At 43.6% G+C, this 25,231-nt stretch overlaps 1 protein-coding gene across 3 annotated transcripts in view; it reads right to left on the reverse strand.

Annotated features, from left to right (window-relative positions):
* Positions 1–25,231, reverse strand: part of PDZD2 (PDZ domain containing 2) — a 138,904-nt gene that overhangs the window by 45,689 nt on the left and 67,984 nt on the right. For 2 of the 3 annotated variants that reach the window (XM_027745650.2, XM_027745655.2), the window contains exons 2-5: positions 23,684–24,086; positions 10,586–10,728; positions 9,792–9,924; positions 7,666–7,833 (exon numbers count right to left, since the gene is read on the reverse strand). In XM_027745650.2, the coding sequence (XP_027601451.2) occupies positions 7,666–7,833; positions 9,792–9,924; positions 10,586–10,728; positions 23,684–24,086 (847 nt within the window). The remainder of the gene's footprint in view (positions 1–7,665; positions 7,834–9,791; positions 9,925–10,585; positions 10,729–23,683; positions 24,087–25,231) is intronic. The other variant, XM_027745654.2, reaches the window with a different exon arrangement.

The following is a 25,231-nucleotide window of genomic DNA, read 5'->3' on the forward strand; positions in this document are numbered from 1 at the left end:
AGCCCACAGAGTAGCCCCACACAAACCTGCACATGAAACATAACCTGGCATTCACCAGAACAAAGCCAGCAGCGATACTTGCCCATGTAGCCTCAGCAAACAGCCTGGAAACTATGTCAGAGCTAAGCTACTCTCATCTTCCAGAACACTCTATTTATTTGGCACAAGACACTCCAAAACCTCCTTCGATGTGTTTGATACCAAGAGCCTCAGCGTGTTGATCATTGTCCAGAGGATACTCGCAGGTTCTTGATGTAGCAGGATCCCAGCTGTGCTGGCTCCAATGACTCGCTGGTCAGGGCTGCAGTTAAGCGAAGCAGATTTCACTTTCAGGTTTCCAAACAGTTGCTAAAATTATTAATAATGTTTTGAAGAAAAAAAACCTTTAAAGTATCATTTTAAATAGGAAGAAATGCAGGAAATGGCTAACGCAGCTAAGTTCTCCAAGAAACACATAGCACAGACAGCATATGCCTCGGAAACAGTAAGATGCTCCCAGCTAAACAGTTCCCAATCCTTTTTGGACCAGATTACACTACTTCTGCAATATATTACGATTTTCACTAGAAACAGCTTCTAAGCTAAAGGAAATAAAATGCACACAAACAGATCCCTGCTGTTCTCTTTTTTATGCTTTATCCTTTTTTCCCCTCAAACATCAAAAAGTAGGACACATCTCCATGCAATTTAGTCACTGTCCACGAGATGTCTCCATGCGCTGCAGAGAGGTCCCAGAAGACTGGTCCTGGTAAACAGTGAAAACCTAAAGGATTCCTTGATTCTGACACCCATGGAACTCAAGTCATGTGAAAGTTAATTCAGCTCCTCTGTTATTTTCTTTAATAAACACTCAGTTCGTGGCTTAGTACAAATCTGGAGCCTTTGCATCACGACAAACAGTAAATTGCTTCTCTTTTTTTTTTCTTTTTTCCTAAATGACAACCTTTCTACTCACAGTGAGGGACAAAGCAAGCAATAATCAGTCCTCCAAATAAACAACTCTCCTGAGAATAAAGAAAGACCTTCCTAACAACATCAACCCACAGCTTCAGAGTGTATTCCCATGACATAGCTCATGGGAGTTTGCATTTCAGCTCCAAATCCACATTTTATACCACCCTAAGTACAAAGAAGGACATAGAATATGCAACCATTACGTGTCTTTCATACCTGTATCAAGGATCTGAAGCCTCATGCATTATACATGTGCTTTGCATGTATTCAAGCACAGCACATCTCAAAGGAGTTTTACCCAAGCCCAACCAAGACTGGACCATGTATACACTCAAGAATTTGCAGATGTGATGATGCGACATTCACACTAAGTCTCAAAACCTAAAGCCTTTATCATCCTTCTGTTAATGTATGTGAACCGCATGGCTGTGACAGCATCTCTCTTGTTCCAGTGCCATGAGGGTGTTATTTTTAGCTTGTTAAAGGCAGTTCATCTCCTTCAAAACTGGGCAGTTATCCAAACAGCCAAAGGAGAGACAGGCTGTACTGTATCTGTTGCTTTATGGGAAAAACCCTCATTCACAAAAACAAAGACCATGCAGAACCTGTACTGTAGATAAACTTGTGTTTCTATTGCTCTGCTGACTCAGCTTTCAAACATATCACACAGGAAGAGCAAAAATTATAACTGGGCATTGTCTACGTTGATATTTATGGACAAGTTAAAAAGGTTATCTTCCACCAGCCCAAGCAACAAGAGATATTTCACATTTTGTAGACTGCATCATGTCTACAGAGAAACCTGCAGAGTAATAGCCCTTGGGTGAAACAGTTTTCTCTGGTCTTGCCTTTAAGATGGAGGCAGTAGAAAGTGGTCCTAAAAGGCTGGGAACCAGGCTCAGGGAAGGATGTGAGTGCTCTGAGGACCTCCCTCCTGACATGAAGAACACATTCATGTTAATGTCTCCTTGACAGGTGAATTTCAGGATGTGTGAAAAGCAGTAATTCAGTGACATTGTGCCCCTGGGGGCCTTTCAGCACCCATCCTCCTCCCCAAACTCATGCAATGTGTGCCAACACCTTCCCCCAGCCCTGACCAGTGTCACACCATCACTGAACAACTCCTCAACAAGACAAATTGCAATTGCTTATTTTGATATGATAGGGCTTCTGGAAACAACACACACCCTGTGAACCAGATTTGGTCTCCAAATATTTTATCATTTTCCCTTGCCCAAATTCCTAACTATACTTACTTTGAAAACTCACATCTGGAGTCACTGTAGGACCCAGCATGTCTATGCAGCTACAGCATGAGGGAAGGGCAACAGCTCTGAGCTATGCCAAGGTGCAGCTGGACCCTCCCCCTTCCAAGAGCGACATGGCACATTCCAGGATCTGGAAACCACATCACCAGCCCTCACCACTGAAGAGGAAGAGGGTTACTGAACCCTTCCCCAGGACAAGGGCTGGCTACAGCTGAGCCGCACACCAGGTTCTTCAATTTCTCTCCCTCTCCCCTACCCAAGTAGAGCATTTCATTGCAAAGCAAATTTCTTTCTTGAAAGAGTAAAAGCCCTTTCTTGCTTTTTTCCCAGCCATGCAGCGCTTTTTGAGGAGTGAGCTGTATTTCTGCAGGCTCTGTTGAGACTGCAGTGCCCTAATGGGAACAAACACTCCAGTCCTCCAAGTAACGAGGGCCCCTCCCCACGCTCTGCACACATTTAATTGTTGAGTTATGCTTCCTGTTCCTTCTCAATGCTAATGCTTTCTCTGAAATTCTCTCCAAGTGTTTCCAGAAGAACTTTTGACCTCGAGACTGTTTTTAAACTTATGGCATTGTTATCCTTGTCTTTATTATGCTTGCATGGCTACAGGTAATTACGTATGGATTCCCTGGTAGGACAGAAAGGCTCATGGCAGAAAATAACTGATCAGTTCTACAGCTCAGAAAAAAAAAATATTAATGGGGAGGGAGGGGAGTTAAACAAATGCATTTCTTCCTATTCAACAAACAGGTTTACTTATATGCTTTCAGCTACATGCCTAGCCAAAAAAAAAAAAAAAAAAAAAAAAGAAAAAGAAAAAAGAGTTTTGGTAGGGATCAGGTAATGCAGATCATGCAAGAAACCTTAACAGGAGACATCCTGTTTCTGTTACTGGTAGGAGGATGACAACCTTGCTGGGTCACGGCCATCTCTGCATGCAACGTGCTGACAGCTGACATGAAGGTAACACATCACACGCTTCAGGTCAACTCAAAATGATTAAAACATCAGTAAAAAGGGCCTGACACCCCACAGCAGAGGATCACGCAGCTGAGGGTGCTGCTAGAGGCTGTGTCCCCAGTCTTCCCTGCACAGCCAGCTTGGGCATGGGGAAGCAAACAGTGTCCCTTCCCAGCTCCCCCTCAACAGGTAGGGATAATAACGAACTCCTTTCCCAAACAGGAAATGTCTCTTTTGTACAATTCTATTCTGCATGGAATAGACTCAGCTCAGGGTCTATGCCTCCAGCATCACAAATGGCAAATACCAAGGGAAGAGCACATGATTTAAGCACAGATGAACAGTCCCCAGCCTTCCATCCCTGCCTCCAGCAACCACGGATCCAAACCTCCCAAGGCAGATGCCCTCTTCTTATATTTAGTAGCTTTCAGGGATTTCAAGCCGTTAATGTGAAGCTGGTCACTGAAGCTGGACATTTAAATAATACTCAGACCATCATATATTGAACAATACAGCACTACCAGAAAGAGAGGCAAATAACTTTTGGAGCCACTAAGAACGGCACGTGCTTCTGTTCAGGGACCAAAAATGCTCCAAATTCACCAGACACTTTGCAAATTCTTAGCAGATGAGTTTTCTCTTTAGAGTTCATTTCCCAGGTTGCTCCATCAGCCAGCAATAAAGTGACAGATTCAATTTCAAGAACAGAAATACTAGTAAAAGTGAATTAGAATTAAAAATAAATCATCCAAGGCAAATACTATCATATTATCCTATTTCACTTGGACATAAATAATGATATTTTAATATAGCAATGTCAACTGCACACAGCAAAATATGGATTGGGGTGGAGGAGTTTAAAATCCCCCCCTAAATGCCTCAGTACCATTTAGGACAACGTGACTCTCTGGCCCAGTATTTTGTGTCTGAAGTTAAGGAATATTTTGGCCCAACTAGCTCCAAAAGAAATGCACTTAAAGGATATTAATGTAACCTTTTTCTGCCTGGCAGTACAATTTTTATTAAAGTTAGAACTTTAAGGGTCATTTCATGTTAAACAGGGCTTTACATAAGGAGACTGTAAAAACAGAGCCTCAATTAAATTGTATTATGAAATTTTTATTAATGAAACTTAACAAGTAGACTTTCAAGTAAGACTGAAAGTGATATTTCTCCTAAATTACAGTTTTCAAATGTCACTAGACCCTTCTGCTGTGTCCTGGGGAAGCTTACTAGCTCAGACTCCATTTCCCTTCTGGAAACACTGGAGCAGAACTTCAAGACTTTTAAAAAACTTGCTCACAGGGAAATTTTCAACCTTTAGCCACTAGAAAAGATAATTTTAATATTTTTTATTGGTTTTTTTTCATAGAATTGTAGGGTAAGCCAGGTTTGGAAGGGACCTTTGGGGCATCCCTGGTCCAGGCTCCATCTCAAAACAGATTCAACTTAGATCAGGTTCCTCAGAGCCTGGTCCAGTTGAGTTTTAAGTAACTACAAGTATGAAGATTTGAATACATACCTTTGTTCCAAGTGATTGGTTTTTTCTGCCTGGTTCAGCCTTTAAGCAACCAGGTGCTAAAGCATTAACAGCAAGACTATACAGTCCATCAGGTCTATAAATCACGGTTCTGAATACTCAGCAATGAACTATATTCACAGAGAAGTTAATGACAGAATATCTTGGACAACCCTAAGAGCTCCTACAAGTTTTGAAGTATCTTCTTTACTTGTTTAAGAATTAGATATATACTGTTTGGGTCAGAAAAGGGACAGTGAAGCCTCAGTTGACAATAAATCACTCTGAATTACTCACTGTTACATAACCACCCAGCACCTGACAGCATCCCTTTGGAGTCCTTACAAAGTCCCACAGAGTAAACAAGAAAATCCATTAATCTCTTGTCAGAGGTGAGGAAGACAACTCCTGGCCAGAGCTGGGTGGAGAATCAGCTTCAAATCTAAGACATCTGACTCTTTAACTCAGACTACAGTCTCAGTTACCTGGTCCAGTCCTTCAGTACCACCCACCCTGGAAGTCTAATACAATTACATTTGCAGTGATCAAAAATAGTCCAGCTTAATTCCTTCTTTAATCATCAGTCACGCTGTCATCCCTTATCTACAGTATAAATATAATTAAATATATATGAGAGAAAGAGAAGACATGTGAATATCATCAGGAGTGTGGGAGCAGCAAAGAACAGTGATTTCTAAAGCAATTTTGCAATAATCTATGTGACTATACATATATTTTAAAATATAAAATCATGTGACGCTTTGAGTTCATATTGGCCTTGAAATCACCTTCTAAGCTTTGCTATGAAAAATCCCCACCATTTTGCCATGTGAAAAAAAGTCTCGTGAATTTTATCTTTTCCATACATTCACCTTCCTCTGTCCTGCCTGGTGGCACACAGGATTTGCACAGCCCAGCTCAGCTCAGGCTGTGATCTGATGAGGACGGAACAGGATGAGGGTAGAGTTGGGAGGTCTACACTGTACAGAGTGCCCAGCCCAGGCTGCAGAGAGCCCCTCTGCACTCTGAGGCTGAGACAGCAATTACAAAGGGAATGCAAAGACACCCTGTGCTTCAGATCAGAAAAGTAATGATTTCATCTGCAGATCAAGGAAAAACAGAAGAGGTCCCGAGAGTCACCAATAACTTGTTACATCTCTCTAAATTACACCCTTTCATTAAAAAAAAATTAATAATAGAAATAGAGGAAAGAAAAAGAAAAAATCTTGCTGCTACTCTCCTCATGTGTTTATGGTACCCAGATTTCTGTGATTTCTCCTCCATATCCCAGTGGTTTATTACGAAAGCACACAGCTATTGCCATCAGGCATGAGAGTGCCAGATAGGCAGGCAAATCCAGCTGGCTCTGAATTAGGCCACCACCACAGCCAGCTGCAGTGGCACTGGGATGAACATTGGGGAAGGCTCCAAACTCAGGCCGGTGCCAAAGGGCTCTGGGATGCTCATATAGCTGTGTCTTCACAGTCATGTGCACTCCAGCTACCTTGAGCTTCCCTGAGCATTATGTTAATCTGGAAAGGAAACACTAAAAAAAGCCGTCACTCTCCACCAGGCAGAGCCTTGCTGAAAAGACAGGAGCAAACCAAGTGACAAATAATTCCTAGCATGTGCTGGAACGCCTGCATCAGAGAGCTGCATCCTGAAGCCACACATAATTAAGTTTTGACAAAACTGATTTTTATTTTGAAGTGTTGCTGAGCCACAGCCTTATGAAAAAATTATTAGAATTTGAACCATGGCTTGTAGAAGAATTTGAAGTATTTTGATAGTCAAAAGAATGTTTAGGTGCCCACTCAAGTCAGCACACAAACACTACACCATCATCACTGCTAAGCATCCTCTGATTATGTGTTTTTCCCTTCCTCCCCCCAAAAGGGTACCCTGGCACATAGATGAGAAGACTGTAGAAATAACAAAACTTGTCAGTGTAAAGAGATGTGTGAGAGTGAGAACTGTTATAAACACTGACTCAAAGTATGCCAGAGATGACAGGCAGGTAGGAAGTGAACACCAGCATCAGTTTGACTACAGTGCAAGACTCATCCTGGGGAGCAGCCTTTTGCTCAGAAACAGGCAAGTGTAAGACTATAAAATCAAAACAAATCACCAAACCAGTATCATATCTGAGCCATCCAAAGGTTTAGGATATTTATTACAACTGAAGCAGAAGAAAGAAGAGGAAAAAAAAGACAAGAAGAGAAAATTATAAATAGATACAAGCTTCAAGTGAATCCACCTGCTTTGCTGGAAAATCAGTCTGCAAGCTCTTTAGATTAGAAACATCACTTTATTCTTTGTCTGTACAACACAAGAGAGGCCTAGAAGACCAATGAAGTTTCAGAGAGCTGTTACATTACAAATAAATAACAATAACCCACTTAATCTCTTCTTAATACAGCCCTGAAGGGAATGCAAGTGAGATTATCAACTGGCAGCATTTATTCAGCAGAACTTCAGTTACGGTTCACAGCCAGGACTTCCTATCCCTCCACTGAAAACTGTCTGTTGGCTTCAACAAAGCAAATACAAACTTCAAGAGCTGGATCATAAACTGTTAAAGAGCTTTAGTTACAAAAGAAGGGGAAAGAAGAGCGTGTAAGTGCGTAAGCACTGAGAGAGACTTTGCATCAGATCCAACAAAAGCAGTGGAAGTGGGTGGAAAACAATCCAAGGGCAGAGAGAAAAACAAAACCGTGATTGCGACATAGGCTGGAGGACACTGGAGCTCCTGCTCCCTGTGCCCCTGCCCTGCCTCAGAGATGGCAGGTGCTGTGGCAGTTGCCATCCTCACTACAGCTTCTCACCCACATCCCATGCAAAGAAGGGCTGGGTGGCACGGCCCCGTCCCCAGGACCTGCTCCTGTAGAAGCTGTAGAAGAATGTGACAGATGCAAACAGGCATCAGAGGAGAGAGTGAAAACTTCACACCAAAACCACACTTACAGCGACCGGTTTTTCAGAAGACACATTCACTCCTTTCACATGTTCTTCTTCTGGCTCTTCGTTTTCCTTATTGTCAGTGCAAGAGACAGAGTCTTGGACTGAGCAAGTGCTAAGCAAGTCTGGCAAACTGGTAGATGGACACTTCAGAAAATCCCCTTCAGAAGATTCCTACCCGAGAGACAACAAAATACGTTACATCGCGTGCAGAAAAAACACCAGTGTCACAGTAAACCCATTTCACCTGCCCAGTGTGAGCTCTCTGGTAATCCTCCCCTTGTTACACACTTCCATGTGCTCAGACTTTAAAGGCCCGGTTATAAAAAGCAGTCCTGGTTTTAAAGTGCATATATAATAAACATGGGCCAGTTTAAAAAATGTTTAAAAAATTTAGATTTCATAAAAGAGAATTGAAAATAAATACTTCTCCAGCAGCCTGCTCCTCCTCACTTTGGGTTTACTAAACATTACTGCGAGGAGACTGAGAGTTTACAGACCTCGTTACTCATTTCATTGCCTCCCAAATCACACCCTGCGCTCCTGCTCCCTCCCTGTGGATGTTCCCTTCACACATTTATTTACCTACACACATAAGAATAATACACTGACAACACTGCTCAGGAGAACAAAATGAAAACTAAACCACCAATCCTCTACCAACTCAGTCCTGATTCTTCAGGATCTGTTTCCAGTCTTTGGCATATTTTCTGGCAGGCAAACACATGCATCAGCTGAAAGCAGTGGCCAGACAGACTCTCATTTTACTGCTTTCAGAACAAATTCTATGTTCCTGAGCACTCACCAGGCCAAAAGGCAAGGCTGCATTCCTATACCAACAAATAAGGCCCCAAAGGAGATGCCAGGGAACACTTCACCCATTTACACCTTTTCTGAGGCTGCCTGAGGCATGGCACAGGGTGGATTCCCCACTGCTTGCCTTTTCAAGTCCTTCTTCCAGGGACATGAAAACTGCCCAAGTGCACAGAGCACAGGACAAACAGATTCACAGCCTGACCAAGAACATGAAGTTTTATGCCATGAGCTTATTCATGATGAGGTCATCATGTGAACAATCTTTTAAGCTTAAGGAGAAATCTGTGCAGTCTACTGCCTCATGTTTTGACAGAGTCCAATTGTCTAAAAGAAACAAAAAATGTAGCTACTTCATGTCAAAGTGTGTTGTTTCCAGAACAAACACTGGTAGGGTTAATACCAAGCTGTGATCCTACAGAAGATATTCAATGAACTTGACTGTCTTCAATGAACTGAAATATTAGAGAAGTTACAGGCTCTTCACTTTCAATATGGTAGAATAGAGCCTCTTCTTGAAAAATATGAGCATAAAGCATCCCAGGAAGCCAATGAGTATCCAGACACTAAAGCCACAGAAAATGGGCATTGGGATGGCTGAGGAAACTGAAAGGTGAAGCTAAGAAGAAATATAAAAATACTGACACAGTGGTTTGCTGACACCCTGGAAATGCAGGTACCAAGATGTTCCTGCCACCCCCTCAAAGGCCCTGACAAACCCACCCTGCAGGCAGGTCCTTATTTGAGACCCCTGGGTGCTTTCAGGAGCCCACTGGCCACCCACCAAACACCTGCAGCAACCCAAGTGTGGGGGGCAGCAGGATGTGATCCACAGAGAAGAGCAAACAAGGGTTGGCAGGATTTTCTTAAACAAAGGACAAAATACTATTTAACATCCCCTCAACCTCTTCTGCGATCAAAGCAGAACGAAGAGCCTAACTGATAAATGAGTTCTACTCTCATTTCCCTGAAATTTCATGCTCCTTTATCTGTAAGAGCTCCACTCCACATTATTAACAAGGACAAAATAAGGAGCTCGAGCCAAGAGATCATCATCAAGAGACCTCAGGCACACACGCAGGACGGAGACGAGAGGTACAGAGGCTACGCAGAAGAGGCTGAGAACAGCCTGCTTTATTTAGCATGTATTTTAAGAAAATGGTTTTGGTCAAAACTTAGGTAACATCTTGCTGTACATTAAATTTAGCGGAGCAAATGTGCACATGTGATTGCCTATCAAAAATATGCCCTTTTCACGAAGCACTGGCACAAACATTTGCAGAGGCACATTTGTGAGAGCACCTGGGAGAGGTCTGTACCTTGCTAGAGACCACGAGCTGCACCAGGCCAGCGGCCGAGCGGAGGAGAGCCACAGCCTCCTGGTGGGACAGCCCCACCAGCGACTGCCCGTTGATCATGAGGAGCTCGTCACCAGCCATCAGCCTGCCATCCCTGCAGAAACAGAGCGGGAACATGGAGCTGCAGGGTGGTCCTCCCCCAGTGCCGGCGCCGGTGGCACATGGTGGGATGTGGAGGCATGGACAACACGTGATCTCACTGACACTAAGCTAGCATTGTGTGTTGTTCTCCAAAAAAAGGGGTTCAGAAAGGTAACCCCAGGAAATCACTGTTACAGCTAGAGCCATCTCACCCTCTTGGCAGAGCTGAGATCCCCCAAGTCTTCTCCGTGACCCAATGGAGTTGGTCAGGGAGTAGCAGCTCCATCTGCACTCCATCAGGGAACAGGGCCAGGATTGGAAGTGAGCACAACCTGAGATGCACAACCCATGCTCTCACACATGCCAATTCCATGGGAAAGACCCATATTCCAAAAAGGGACTTGGGAAAAAAGCCCTACAAGCCATCAGGCTCCTTGGTTTTCACTCAATCACTAAGAAATTGTGTGATCTGTCTACAGTTTGGACTAAACATGCTAGAAGAAGCTTCAGTGATCAAACACAAAAATAATTTTTTATGCTAAAAATGCCATGTTCTCACCCTCACACACAGGGAGGGCAAAACGCCCACACTTGCCTCATGAACCTGGCTAACATGGATAGTCCATGGCTACTCCATCACACCCACCCCCATGAAGGTACCACCATCACCTCACCTGTGTGCGGAGCCGCCTTCCTCCACGTGGGTGATGATGATGCTGTGAGGGGACCTCTTTGACCCTCTGCCTCCCGTTATCTGGATTCCCAGCCCGTCCGTCCCCTTCAGGATGTGCATCTTCCATATGCGGCAACCTTCTCGCTGAGAGAAAATGTGCAGAGAGTCCTTGAATTTGGATTTGGACACCAAGAGAGGGCTGGGAGGCTACAGGAGGGAGCTATTTAGCACCGTGCTGCCCATCACCGCACACCTGTATAGCTCAAGTTATACAGGTGTTTTTGCTGAGCTTTGCTACATTAGCTGCAATCCAAGAGAAGGAGGCAGAAAGGAGGAGGCAGCACAGAGCAGGGTCAACACGTAGAGGTTTCCTTGCAGGGATGTTTGCAGCTTTTCTGAGCCACACAGAGGTGATGCTCTCAATGCCCTGGTCCTTCCCGAAGCAACCAGAGGCCTCAAACCCCTTCGCCAAAACTCGAGGATGAGCCGTGCAGGGCTGCAGAGGAGCAAGACGTGGTCCAAGGGGGACCTTGAACACCAGGTAGCACAGCTGCTGTTGCAGCAGGGACCAGACCAGCATCACACAGCAGTTTCCCTCTCTGGAGGGGTTTGCAGGATTTGAGACAAAGGAAAGAAAACAGCAGCTTCAAATTATCAGCTGCCAATCAAATATTTCTTACTGGGCAGCTGTTGTACAGATTGTAAATAATAAATTTACCCACTGCAGAGAATAATTTTCAGTATAACCAAGGTAATAAGCAATGGTCAGGACACCTTTATTAGTTTTGGTTATTTTTAATTATTATAAATATGTATCCAAAAAGTGGTTTACAAACTCCAGAGCAATACAAAATGCAAAACACAAACTAGTTCCTACTGGCAGGATTGGACACAAGGAAACACAAGTGTGAGGGATAGCAGAAGAGCAAAAAAAAGAAAGAGAAAAACAAGCAAGCAAGACACGTAAGGCAATTGGCAAGACTCTACCAGAGAGAGGAAGAACCAGGATTACAGAATTATGAAAAACCCTTGGAAGTTTTCAAGCTTGCAAGACAGCAAAATGCACAATTTGGAGGGGATTTTTAAGCCATGTGTTGTAGTCACCAGGCACCAGGTCAGCTATTTCTGACTGGGTGTGTTATGCACACAAGTAACGTTCTCACAGTATGCAAACGCCCAAGTAGCAAAGATGATTAAAATTTCATGGCAAACTGTGAAGAGCATGCACAAATTGGTGCTTGTTTCTGAGAAGGAGAACTGCTAAATATAACAGCAAACCCAAGGGTTGTGGCAGCAACCTGCAAATTTTAGGCCAATGTTGTTTATCAGAGCCTTTATTAAATGAGGAAAATGTGGGGGTTTTGGTTTTGTTTTGTCTTTTTTTTTTCACCTAATCACCAAAACTTTTAAATGCAGTATGAGTTTTTCAGATATTGGAACAAAGTGAAAATTAACAAGAATAATTAATAATTATCAATATTAACATTACTAAATGGAATGTTAACACGAATATTAATGTTAATCTATCATAGCCCTTGAACCACAGGTAGGAGAAACATAAAAAAACAAACCAGGTTTCTTAAGAGGTTACCCAAAAGTTTGGGCCTGAAAACACATACACCTGTGGGTAATTTGTTAACTTGAAAGCCTTGAACATGGGCAATATCCTAACAAGGTTTAACTGGGATCTTCAACGCCTGACTAAAGGCCAGTCTCCTGCTGAATAACAGGACATGTCAGGACAGAGGATACTTTAAAATAAATTAGAGTGATACATGAGACACCCTGTTAAATGCAGGGGCAAGAGTCAACTATATTTATCCGCTTTAAAAACAGAACACAGCTACAGCATGAAAATGCTCCAGAGATATTTTATTGCTATGAAGTACCTTGCACCAATAATGAAGACAGTATAACAGAGAAATACAATCCCTCTGCCTCCCCCAGCCAAGCCCAGCCTGAAACGATGACCATCTATTCTCCTCACATGATGCCACTTTGAATGTCCTGTTGTTAAACCCAGTTTGGAAGCAGACCTTTCAATAAAGTTTAACAATGCAGTCAAAAATTGCCTTTAATGATCTGCAAAAGCTTTTTGGAATGCGAGTTACAGCAAGGCCCGCTATGTGCAGCGCCTGGCTTGCACTCCTCAGCACTCTTCACTGTCACACATTTTATTACACAAAAAAAAAAAAAATCCCAAATTTACCCTTAACTGGCCCACTCTTGAATATTCATTTACATAGCACTTAATAACAGCAAATGGCAAGACTTTGCTGCTCTTGTGCAAGCACCACCTTATTCCCCTTGAACGCCCTCTAAAATCAAAAGCACTTGAAAGTAAAACACTACTCTGTCTGAACATGGACAGAAGAACACATCCACAATAAAAACACCTGGCATGTACCCAAACATGTATTTCTTTCACTCATTTTCGTATGCCACTGTCACCTGCTCCTGTGAAAGAAAAGGTTGTCCCTTGAGTCCCTGCAGGTCAGCTGCAGGCATTTCACTGGGAATAAACAACTCGGCATCGGCTGGAAATCAGAAACCCTCACTGTTCTTTCCCTTTTCCTCATAAAACATTCATAGCTCTTCATTTAACCACACGCTGCAAAGCAAACACACCCCACCAATACACATGTACCTCTAAGGGACGTCTCTCCAAGATTTTGAAAGCTAAGTATTAAAGAGCAGATTGCCAGCCTTTGCTTGAGGCCTCTGGAGAAAGGGGGTGTCCATCAGAACCCCCTTTCCCTCCCCAGGAAGCTGCACAGAGGAGCACAGGATACTTCACAGCTCGATAAAAATGCTGCTGCTTTGAATGTGCATCTTCTATTAGTTCATCACAGGAAAGCCTTAATAGTAAAGCTCTGTGCCAATTCCAAGGACTTGTAAATGCATTTAAATTATACTTAAAACCAGTTTTGTTAAGTTACTGGAGATTCCCAGGTTCAACAACACAAGGCCTAAATGCTTTAAAAAAGAAGAAAAGGAAAAAAAAAAAAAAGTAGTGATGCATGTGTTTAAATTTGAAATTTTTTTGAATTATCATATTTTCAAACTTTCCTTCATAAACAAAAAGACTACAAGCTCACTTAGTCTTTAAATGAAAACTAGGATTTTGGTGCATTCACTCCACTCCAGAGACTTACAATACCCAAAGGAAACACCAAGTGTAGTTAGATTTGGCAGTTTGCAGGTATGATGTCACTGCCCTTGGAGCCTGCATAATCCCTGCCCAGAGGACGAGTTTAACTGCTGACCAGTCTCCTTTGATCAGCTGCACAATTCTGGTTGCTGCTTGGCTGCTGTAAGTTCCATATTTCTATTAACATTTGAATTTTCCCATCCTCTCAGAATAATTCTCACAGCTTCAATGACTCAGAATAACATTCCTCCCCAGCTTTGTTCACCAGTGACACAAAAAATATGCACACGTGCACCCACAGCCCTTTGGTGCAAAAACACTACATGCACAAAGCACAGATGTGCTGATGCCAGTCCAGCCAGGTATCTCAAACTCCAGACATCCTCACCAAGGACAGGGAGCGAGGCACTACCAGCTTCTGCTACAGCCAGGGAACAGGGAATATCCAGCCCTGGTCACTCTTAAGGAGACTTAAATTATATCCCTCTAACCAAAGGCAGGTCATAAGCACAGCAGCATTTGAGAAAGAGCTCACCACATATCATGGAATGAATATATATAATATATATAATGTATATAACAATCCAGAAAATTTCATTCACCTGAGATTTGGCCAAGATGGACACTCAGAAAGACACTCATGTGTGCTGTAAGTGTGTCAAAGGAATAAGAAGAGAGAATGCCCCTTTAGAGTTCCCCCCCCTCCTGAGAGTAAATGTTAATTCTGCTCAGATCCACCCCACTGACTTTGCTTGTAATCCCAGAGCAGTAGCAGACCTGCCTACATGGAGGGACTGTGGATTCCTCCCAACTAAGGATTTCATGGGCACAATGAACCCACATATGTAAAAGCTGGCCTCAGAGCAGGAGATGAGATTTGGTCATCCTTTGAAATCCCTTCCAGACCTTCATTTTTTGACTTCCTTCACACAGCAAGGAGAAACACAAATGGTCAAGTCAGGTTGCAGCTGGGCTAATGGCTAATTTTTGTTCTCTGCAGTTACATCACTTTTAGGTGACTCAACTTTCCTCCCAACTTGGCTCTTTCAAGCAGGCAGCCCTTTGGACCAGATTTTTCCACTTGAAACTGATCAACTTCAAAGTGCCTAAGTTACAAATAATTAAAACTTTTTTTTTTTTTTTTTTTAAAGACAGTATAAATATTCTATTTGGACTAATTGCAGAGGGGGGGGGGGGGAAACAACCAAAAACAAAGGGTCATCTTATGTAACTGACTGCAAGTGAGAATAGAGAATACAGCTGGCAGCTTCTAGTGGGTCCCTGCAGGCCATTTCTCTCCACGGTGAAACCACTGTACATCAGGCAGCCTCTGTACAGAGCGAGCCTACATCTGGAATAAACTAGCGTGCTGCAGATCAGAAAGCGAGCGCACTGCCAGCGCGACATGGGGAAGCTCGCCTTCTGCCTGCTCCGGGTGCATACCATCAAACGCTCCATTTCATAAGCACATCATTAATAAAACAAAAAGGAACGTTTTTCCTCCGAGTTGTTGAGGAAAATAAATAAATAAATGAAAGACGTCGGAGCAGTTCTCCCCCAACACTGCTCCTTCTCTAGCTAATTGCAGGGGAGTTTAAAGGGGGTTGACTGATTTTGACTGTGCCGTGTTCAAGAAGCTGCAAATCTATATATACAAAAGAAAAATTGCTTTGAAATCTTTTATTAAAGACAAGCTTGGCAGGAGCAAGGTGTAAACAAATGGAAAACAGAAACACGGTAAGTAGTTAAAAAGCCAGACAGCAAAATGGAAAATGTAAAATAGTTGTCTATGAAAAAGCACTTTCTGTCACAGCAGCAATTCAGACGAACCTGATGTAAACATGTAACAATTTTAAAATAAAAACAGAGATAAGCCCTGATCAGAATAGCAATAACCATGTACTGAGTCTGTATTCACACACTGACTGACTGCCACAGACCGAAATGCAGCCCGCAGGATGTCTCCCTCCCTCCACATTTCAACGTGAATTTTTACTGTCTGTCTGCAGGGACCAGTTCCCTCTTTCAGACTTCACAGGGTTTCTCATTAGGAGCAGCAGAAGAAAACAGTGAGATCTTACTCACAAGCCACGAAGCTGCTTTGGAAACGTGACACTTAAGAGAAAGTCCTAAGTTCCATGCATTACAAAAAATTACTTCAATAGGCTTCACAGCAGCTGGCAGCCAACGTGCTGATCACACACAGCTGAACACCAGCACAAAATCCCCCAAACAGAAACACACAACATTACCAGTAGCACAGCATCCTTCTCTCCATGAAAAGGGAGAACACTGGGATGGCCATACTAGCACATACCACTCGCCAGCATCCTTCACTGATGTGGGATAAATTAAAAGCACTACTCCCAGCTGCCTGCCCCATCTCGGGCCACATCATGCCTCCTCCACTATCCCTACTCCCCAGCAGGCAGGTGGGAAAGACAGATCGGTAGCTGGGGAATTAACTTGCACGATCACATACCAGGTGAGCAGCTTGAATGCGTCAGTCTCAAGATACAGTCAAAAGCCATCACTCTTCACATCATAGATATTAATGTGAATGACTCAGTACCAAAAAATCATGCCAAAATCTGATTTTTGCAGATTCTTAACGGCAATTATTTAATTAGTGGATAATGAGTATATTTTTCGTCTGAACTTAGCCAGGTTATTTTTAAGGCTGATCTGACAGCAGGACTCCTGCTTTCATCTACTACCCTGGGTTTTGTTTTCATTGTTGCACAAGCAAGCTAAACAACTCCAAGACAAATCAAAAGTAGGGTGGGGGCAGGGGAAGGAGGAATCTAAATTCCTTTATCAATAAATTATTCATATTGGCCTCATAAGCCACCAGCGTGCCTGTAACAAACGAGGATAGAGCCTTCCTAAATCTTCGTTCGCGAAGCCTAGCCACGATTCCAAGACAGGAGTTTTTTGTCCATCCCTACTGCTTATGAAAGTTTCTTAGCACTGAACCACTGAAGCCTTTGGCTTCTGCCTCTGGATGATGCAAGCCATACAGTGGGTGTCTCCTACACCACTTAAAATACGGGGGAAAATCCCAAACCAAATAAGCCCTTAATACGAATTACACTTCATTGAGGATATGAACTTTCCATGTCCTCAAACTAAGTAGGAGCCAGGAGCACAGACACAACTGTGATTGCTTTCAAGTGTCCACTCCTGATCTCACAAGTCCCCTTGTTTGGACAAAGAGCCGCCAGATACTTGGCATCCTTTCACTGAAATGTGAGTACTTTCCCCATGAAAAGAGAAGTGTCCTAGGGGATGAAGCCTGGGGAACAGTCAAAAGCAAAAACATACCCTCCCCCAAACACAAACACATAATTAAAATACACAAAACAGCCATCGAGACAGAGTGGATGAAAATTCCGTGACTTAAAGCAGACTGTCCCCCAGGGATCCATCTCCCGAGACAGACTGCATGTTGACATCATTTCCTTGGCAAGGGCTTTTAAACATTTTATCAACCAATGCAAGCACCTGAACTATACCATCACCCCTTGCAAAAATCTGCTGGAGTCATTTGTCACCCTGAGCCATCACCATCTGGATTGCACCTCTCTGAGCTGCTCCACTCCTGCCTTCAACTGAACCCTTATTGAGAGATCAGACGAATGGTTTCTCAGCTGTCTCCAACCCTGGAAGGTTTCAGTCTGGCAACTGCCCCTGGGAAGCTTAGGCTTTTAAGGGTTACAAGTGTTTGCACTCCCTCGAGTACCTTACTCAGTCTCATTCTCTTGCTGGGCTATTGGGAATGGCTGGTTGGTTAGTCTGAAGTTTCTCAGAAAACACTCTTGCAGCTTGCAGTAGATTAAAGCCCAGCCTAGAGTAGGTCACAACACTCCAGTGCCAGCTAAAGAGGTGTCACTTGTGGGGACTGGTATTACATCTGTCAGCAACAGGAATCTTTTGGGTTTGCTCAGTGCTTTCAGCACCCTGCCTCAAAAATTAAGTGTATGTAGCTTTATAATTCCAACTAAAAGCCTGAAACATTACAGCACCTAAGCAAACAGCATGCTCTATTTTTAGGCACGTCCACTTGGTTTCAAGCATTCACACTTAATGATTAAAACATAAAATGGTGTGAACTTACATTTCAGCCAAAGCTAGCCATTTGCATTCCAGTTGTGGGTTTGCTGTATCTTTAATACAACACACAAAATAATAAAAAAAAACAACTGACCCACTTTCTGCGTAGGTGGGAAGCGCTTTCCCTACTGGTGCTCTCACCTATGGTTGGTGATAGCTGAGTATGGCTGAGACCTCGTGCAACACAACCTGTGCTGCCTTTGGCAATAGCTCATTTCCAAGAGTGAGGACCTCTCTTAAAGGCAACACATTAACACATTACAACTCATCCATCACCAAACTATCTCTACATCCAACCCTCCATCACACCCTCAGAAAATTCACTACAAAAACAGGATAAAAGGACAGATTGCTACTCAAAATTAAAGCATACAGCTACTACAGCTGTAGCTATCACTTAAATCACAGCAAAGGTAGGCAGAACCTTAAGTCAGTCGAAAAAAATTGGCAGCAGGTGACTTAACCCCAGAAAGTTGTGATGATTGTTGTTATGGCAAGGTGGAACATAACTGGCAGCAAAAAATATCAACTGTAATTTCACTACAAGCTACATCAAAGCACTTCCTAAAACCCCAAGCGAAAGCAAGGCCAAGTTTTGTCAGTGCTGTACAGCTACAATTAAAAGACAGTCCTTGTCCCTAAGAGAGTTTACAACTCAAAACAGGCAAAGAAGAGGGAAGGCATGCTTATCACAGTGCACATTAAAACTTCAAGACAGTAGATAGCCCTAGGATTCATGTTAATGAAAACTGGAAGAAAACACAACAGATAAAAAGATGTTAAGAACAGAATCAGATACTGAGGATGGCCTTTGCATGACTAAAAGTGTCTACATTAACACCTCAAACCAGTGTTATTTATGTCTAAAAAATGCATAATATAAGAGTCCAGTAAAAGCCTTGATGAAACAGTAATTACTGCTTAGGTTGCCAAAAAAAAAATTGATGTAAAGCAACTTAGCTTCAGCAGCTTCACTGGAGTACCTTGCTTACATCAAGTTTTTCATTTTGGTACAGCAAAAGGACGAGAATTTTTTTTCCCATCAAGTTTAACAAAATAGTAAAATGCTTAAAGCCATTGTATTATTTCAAGCCTCATGTTTTGATTCCTGTAATGTCCTATTAGCCTTCCTCTTCTGCTTGGCAAGATAAGGAGCATTTTCCATTAACCAAAACTCAAGGTAAGGCTGGCATTTACCAACACTAATTGGTAAGTACTGCTACAGAAAGGCTGTCAGCCTTTCCTAGCTGAAAAGTAAAATGCAATTCAAAAGCATTCATCCCCTTGCAAGACAAGCCATCTCAATAAGGAAGCAATAATGGGCTTGAGGAATGAAGAGAGCTGCTGATGAAAAGAGAGCAAGTGCCGTGCAGTTGGAGCAATACAAAAGCAAGTGCTGGCTGGCAAAGACCTGAGTGGACTCCTGCTCACATGCACGTCTGTGTGCACCTGTGTACACACTGATGAGTCTGGAGAGCGCTGTGGTCTATGCAAACTGGGCTCAGCTGGGCTATAAGAGCAATGCTGGCTTGGCAAACTGTGCTAGTGGCTGCGACACACTGCAGAGTAATGAGGTTAACAACAGGGAGGCAAGACCTTCAAGCACTCCTCTAGCCTAGACCTCCCCAGAAACCTCTAGGAGGCAAGGCATTAATATTCTCTTGCCCTTCCCCCTCCCTCCTTTTGTTAATGGACAGGGGCTTCAGAAAAGCATCAGACACAGCTTGGAGGAACACCAGATGCTGACTTGTTTCCATCTTGGAAAGGCATCCCACCACAGCCCCACACCATGGTGCCACCAGCAGCCAGGACACCTGGTGCCCACCCTGAACTTCTCCCATGCCACATATTCCTGACAGTGGAGAAACACTCAAATGCAGAGTCCCAGCCCCTCTCAACTGCCTCCCTTCACGATTAAAGCGCTTTTACCCTGCCCAATCTCCTTTACGCTGGTCACTGGTAAATCTGGATCTGGATTTCAAGCCCTTACTAATTTGGATGCCTATAAAGAAGCAAGAGGATTCAAGGGCATTCTGGGAGTGTCTTGTTTTTGCTTTTAACAGTTGGTGTTTCAAGAACTTTCAGAGCATCCTGCAGTGGCTGGAGGAAGGGGGCCAATCTGCTCTGGTACATCTCATCTTCAGCCAAGCTGTTTCTGGCTTCATCAATGAAAGCCCCTCATAGTGCCAGCCAGACCTGGATCAGTTCGAGTCCCCTTTGACAACGAGACTCCTGCCCTTCACACTCCTAAGTCTGGTCCTTGCAAACCTCAGTCCTGCTTCTGATCCCTGTCCATACCAGCTGTATCTGGCCACCTCTGGGCTGAACAGCAACAGAAACAGTCCACAGATCTTCCAAAAGTACCGTGATAGAGAAACTGAGAACAAAACTGAGGGATTCTGTCCTACCAGTAAACACAGTGAAACCACAAGACTGCTCTATTTGAGGAAAACTCACAGTTTCCTTTTATTTATCATTTTTTAGTCGACTCCAGCAGTCTCTTCCCATACTCCTCTTCCATATGTGCCTATATAATTATCAGCCTGCAAAACTACGACCTGTCTCAGGCCACTGAATAAAAGAAGTAAACTTTGATTTCTGTGTTTAAGCTCCCCAGTCTTCCCAGAATGAGAGGGATCATTACTCCAGCTCAGAGACTGCCCCTGACTCTCACTGCTGCCAGCCTGGGTCCTCTCCAAAGTCTGGTTTCCAGACTTCAGAGATCTTCCAGCCAGGCAGATACAGCTTTGCTGCTTTGAATCCCCACATTTTTGAAAGGCATTTAGGTTCATCCTAAAAATATTTCAGCATAAGTAAACCAACTATAAACATTAAATGCTGCCTGCTAATTGACAGGTACAGTATTTACTGAAGGTTACATACCAGCAAACAGCCTGGCAGATTTGTTTATACACAGTGATAGCAAATGCCAAGTGCACAGGAGAGACAGATCAAGATCTGAGAGATGAAAGCAAGCCTGAAGAAGGGGACTGGCACATGCACACAAACCAGTAACACAGGAATCTCCTGGCAGGCTCACTTGACAAACAGTATTCATCTTGCCTGTCATCTCACAATCCAGCATTGCTGTTGTGAGCAGCACATAGGGAGAAAATGGGAGAACAACCCCACACTTGAGGGAGGTGTTTCACTTGTGGGAGAGGTACCCTGAAAGTGAAGGGCACTGAAATGACATATGGATGCCCCAAAAGCACTCCCAGCACAACATCCCCTAGGCACTGGCCATGAGCTACCTGCTGGGATCAGCACAGCAGTGGCTGAAGACATGCAGATTCAACCCAACCTCTTCACCCCTGTTTTGGTTACAACTTCATAATAACTTTCTACAGGGAGAAAAAAAGGTATTTTCCTGGACTCCATATTCCAGTTTCAGCAATGCTCCCATCTACCTCCTGAGGTGGGAAAGGGGAAATGAGCAGTGGGAAGGACCAGCCAGGTCCTCCCACATCCATACCGGTCACTGAGCAGCTTCTTGAAACCTTTCCTCCCACCTGCAGCCGACCTCCAGTCTGCCACAGGCTCTCTCTCCTCCCCTCAAAGTGAATGTAGTGCTCCCCAAAGGCACAAGGCTGACAGCCCTGGATATTCAATTAGTCAATGTGTGGAGGAGATGGGGAGCGTGGGGCAGGCAGTGGGGACAGAGCTGCTTTCCCCGTGGAGAGGGTGCCCTGCCAATGCACCCTGTCCCTGCACGGGAGGAGATAACTCATCCTGCGGCTATGAGAGCTTTGGCTCACGCTTTGAAGCCTGGAAGGAGGCTGCAACTTCTGACATGACATCCTGGATGCCTTTTTCAAAAGGCTCCTGACACGACTGGATCTCACGTGCCTGAGTGCCAGGTCACGCTTTGAAAATAGAGCTGGAAGTGAGATTCGAGGCTCCCAAGTGTCTTTATTCCCTGCCTTTTTTTTTTTTTTAAACAGGACACAAATAATTTTGAAAATTTTATTCACTGTCCCTATTGAACCCTTGTTAAGAAACTGATTTAAGCCACTCATTACTCTGATAGCAGTAACCCCACAGATACTAAAGTGATAGGATTCTATAAGGCCCTGTGGTCTTTAAAAAGCAAAGGATGATCAAGGCATGCTATTCAGGCTCCAGCTATTCATATTTCTCCTCATTCAGATGTCAGGAAAATGTAATTAGTACTGACACAGAGAGAGGTCATATTTCTAAGCAAAATATTAAAGGGGGGGGAGAGGGAATTAAAAAAAAGACAGAAGCAATTTTACTAAATGACTGCGCCTCCCAACAGGCTCCATAACCAATACACCACAGCTCAATAGATTATAGCTTTTATATTTTTCCAGTGCCTCAACTATGTTTTTGCATTTTACAAAGCCCTCTTGTATATGTTTTGCATTAAAAATGTATTTATTGCTCACATTGATACATATATGTTCTGAATTTAACAATTTACTTCTCAGACCAAAATGACTCAAAACGTCAAGGTAACACTAGCATGAGATGGCTCTGGATCAAGAGGGTTTTTTTTACATATATATATTTTTGGCTTTCCACTTCAAAAAAAAGTCTGATCATCTTCATTTATAACATGTGTCTAATTAGACATCTTCAGAACAGATTCAAGAAGTTTTTATATGGACCAGAGTTTTCAAAATACCAAATGATTCATTTATTTATTTTTAAGCTTTTAATGTTTTCTTTTAGAAAGACTACAATTACAAAGCTTGCTAGAACAGTACACAAACACCCTACCCTTTCTGTTGCACCGTAAAATTCAAAGTGTCTCATTGATGCGAAGAGCAATTTTTTGCAATTATGGTTCTTTAAAACCAGAGGTTTTTTTAATTCCTTTTAGCTCCTACAACGTACTTTAAATTAAATTACTCTGAGTTCACAACCACCATCACCACCACCCTGCAGTAGTGCTGAGGAGCACTAATTCAGAGAACACATTTAAACCCATGCTTTTCTCAACAGAATTTAGTGACGAGATGTCCACTCATTCTGCTTTGTTACCAGCTTTGAAGTCTTAAAACCAAAACCAGCTGCTGCAGCCAGCCCCAAGCCCAACAAAGCAACGTTCATCTGTTTATACTATCAGTGCCTCTGGAAAGACTGGCAGACGGTGCTTCTGGTGATAGATGCATACTGAAACCCGATCAAGGCTTGCGTTATTTTTCTTTATCCAGCAACGCTGCAATTCTAGGCAGGCAACAAACCCTAGGATCTCCATTAGGACAAAGAGAGAAGCAATGAAAGCCCCAATCCCACTGTTGTCCCAAACATTAACAAATCATCTATCTCATCAACTCTGAGAAAAGTCCGCAATTACTTCCATGTGGTTCCCAAACACTGGCCAAACAAGTTTCGTAGCATAAATACATGCAATGTGGTCTGGTGCATCAAAAAGAGAAGCTTCAATTCCAGTGTTAACATGAGCTATAAGGTGACATCAAGTCCAGGCAGAGCTAAACATGAAGCCCCAAAGGACAAAATTACCATCTTCCACTGACATCTCCTGCCCCAGTGTCATAGGGTCACCAGTTGTCTCAACAAAAGAAATCCTGAGACCAACCCTGAGAGGTCAGAGATATAAGGACCTTCCCCTCCATCATAGATGGAGTATGACAGAGGTTCCGACAACTATTATTTAACTCTTCAATCCTCCTGCCCCCCTGCTTTGGACCACATCCCAAAACTTAGTGCCATGACAGCTTGTCTTGTCCCCTGGAGGCTCAGCCCAAGGACAGAGCACTGAAACTACGGAAATTGCCTGGGAAGTCCACTTAATTCACTTGCATGCCTGCTGCTCTTCCTTCTCTAGAAAAACCAATGCAAACATACCTGGGCAGACTGGTCTCCAATGTCTGGCATGCCACCATCTGACAGCCGGCACTGGTAGGGTGCCCCAGTGCCTTGGTGCTGCTCTTCCCCATTGCTTTCTGCTTCAGAGGTCTCTGGCTGAGCAATCTCCACCTCCATCGGGGTGCAGTGCCCGTTCCCGTGCTCCGAGCCCAGCTTCTCCTTGCTCTCCTTGCTGCCCGGCGTTCTGGTGATGACCCCAAACTTCCTGGTCCTTTTCCCATTCTGAGCAGCCCTGTCGCCAGGCTCGGGGCTGGGCTTGGCTTTGGGGTCACAGCTGTTGCTGTTGTTGCCGTTGGAGGGAGGAAGAGGGGCCTTGCGCTTGATGCGGCGCAACATGATCAGGTAGACGAAGCCGCCATTCCAGCACTGCTCAGCCAGGTAACTGCAAGGAAAGGGATGTGCAAGGATTACTAACTACTCGCCCCACAGTGCCCACATCCCGTCCTGCCACCCCAGCATTCCGTACCCTGTGATGTTCAGGCAGCTGACTGCCTGATGTGTGGATGCCATACCCTGAAACATTGGCAAATGCTCTCTTTCTTCAGTATTGGAGGAGAACTCCTGGAATACTATCAGGAATAATAACAGCCCCACCAGCCACCTGGGCTGATCCCACTGTGGCATAACATGACAGCTGGTAAATGCCACCAAACATGCTCCTACCATCTTGACCTCCATACCTGCACCACAGCAACATGAAAAGATGAAGCAAGCAAAACTGAAAGGGTTTCCAGCGGAGTATTAAAATAAATAAATATTTTTAAAAAACTGAAAATCAGGCAGGCTTCATTTGTGCAGCAGCTCATCGAGCATTTGCATCTGAAATAAACCTCCTTAGTGAAAACTAATCTGCTTCAGCATACATAAATGCTTGAAGGCCTCAGGGAAAATGAAAAATCAGCCACTGGGGTAAGCAGGCATAGCACCAATGGCCCTCAGTACAGCAAAACATGGTAACAAGGCATCACAGCTGCTGAAAAGGAAATCAGGTGAGTTTCCTTCATAGCAAGCATATTCCAGTCAAAGCAAGGGCCAAATCATCTCAGCTGTTCAAGGAGCAGCCCCCAGGCACCAGAGCAAAGCATCATCTCCCCTCCTGAAGTTTCTGGATGTGCCTTGAAGGAATTAACATTTCTGCTTCAAGCAAACCCTTTGTGACCTTACAGAAACTGCACCCATTGATGCAAAAAGGGAATCTAACTTCATGCCTCTTTTGGGAAAGGATATACCTCAACCCAAATTCTTGAAATATTTGGGTTCTGAGCCAAGGGTGTAACCAACTGAGAGTACAAACAAGCTGGAATTTGTACTTAGCAGGTTTGTATGTGCCCTTTCACACTAATTTAGGCCTCCAAAATATATTGCCTTTCTCACTAGTGAAGGCAGCAGGAATTTCCCAGTGCATCAAATAAGCCTCTGCATCAAATAAGCTGCAGTTGCAATGAACTCTCCACTGATACAGAGCAGTTGCTGAACCTACAGATTTTAGAGATGAGAAATTAGGTGTGGAGTTGCACCACAGAAGAA

Source organism: Pipra filicauda, unplaced genomic scaffold (assembly GCF_003945595.2).
Source record: "Pipra filicauda isolate LSUMZ 115617 unplaced genomic scaffold, ASM394559v2 scaffold86_size2582843_pilon, whole genome shotgun sequence".
NCBI classification, from domain to species: Eukaryota; Metazoa; Chordata; class Aves; order Passeriformes; family Pipridae; genus Pipra; species Pipra filicauda.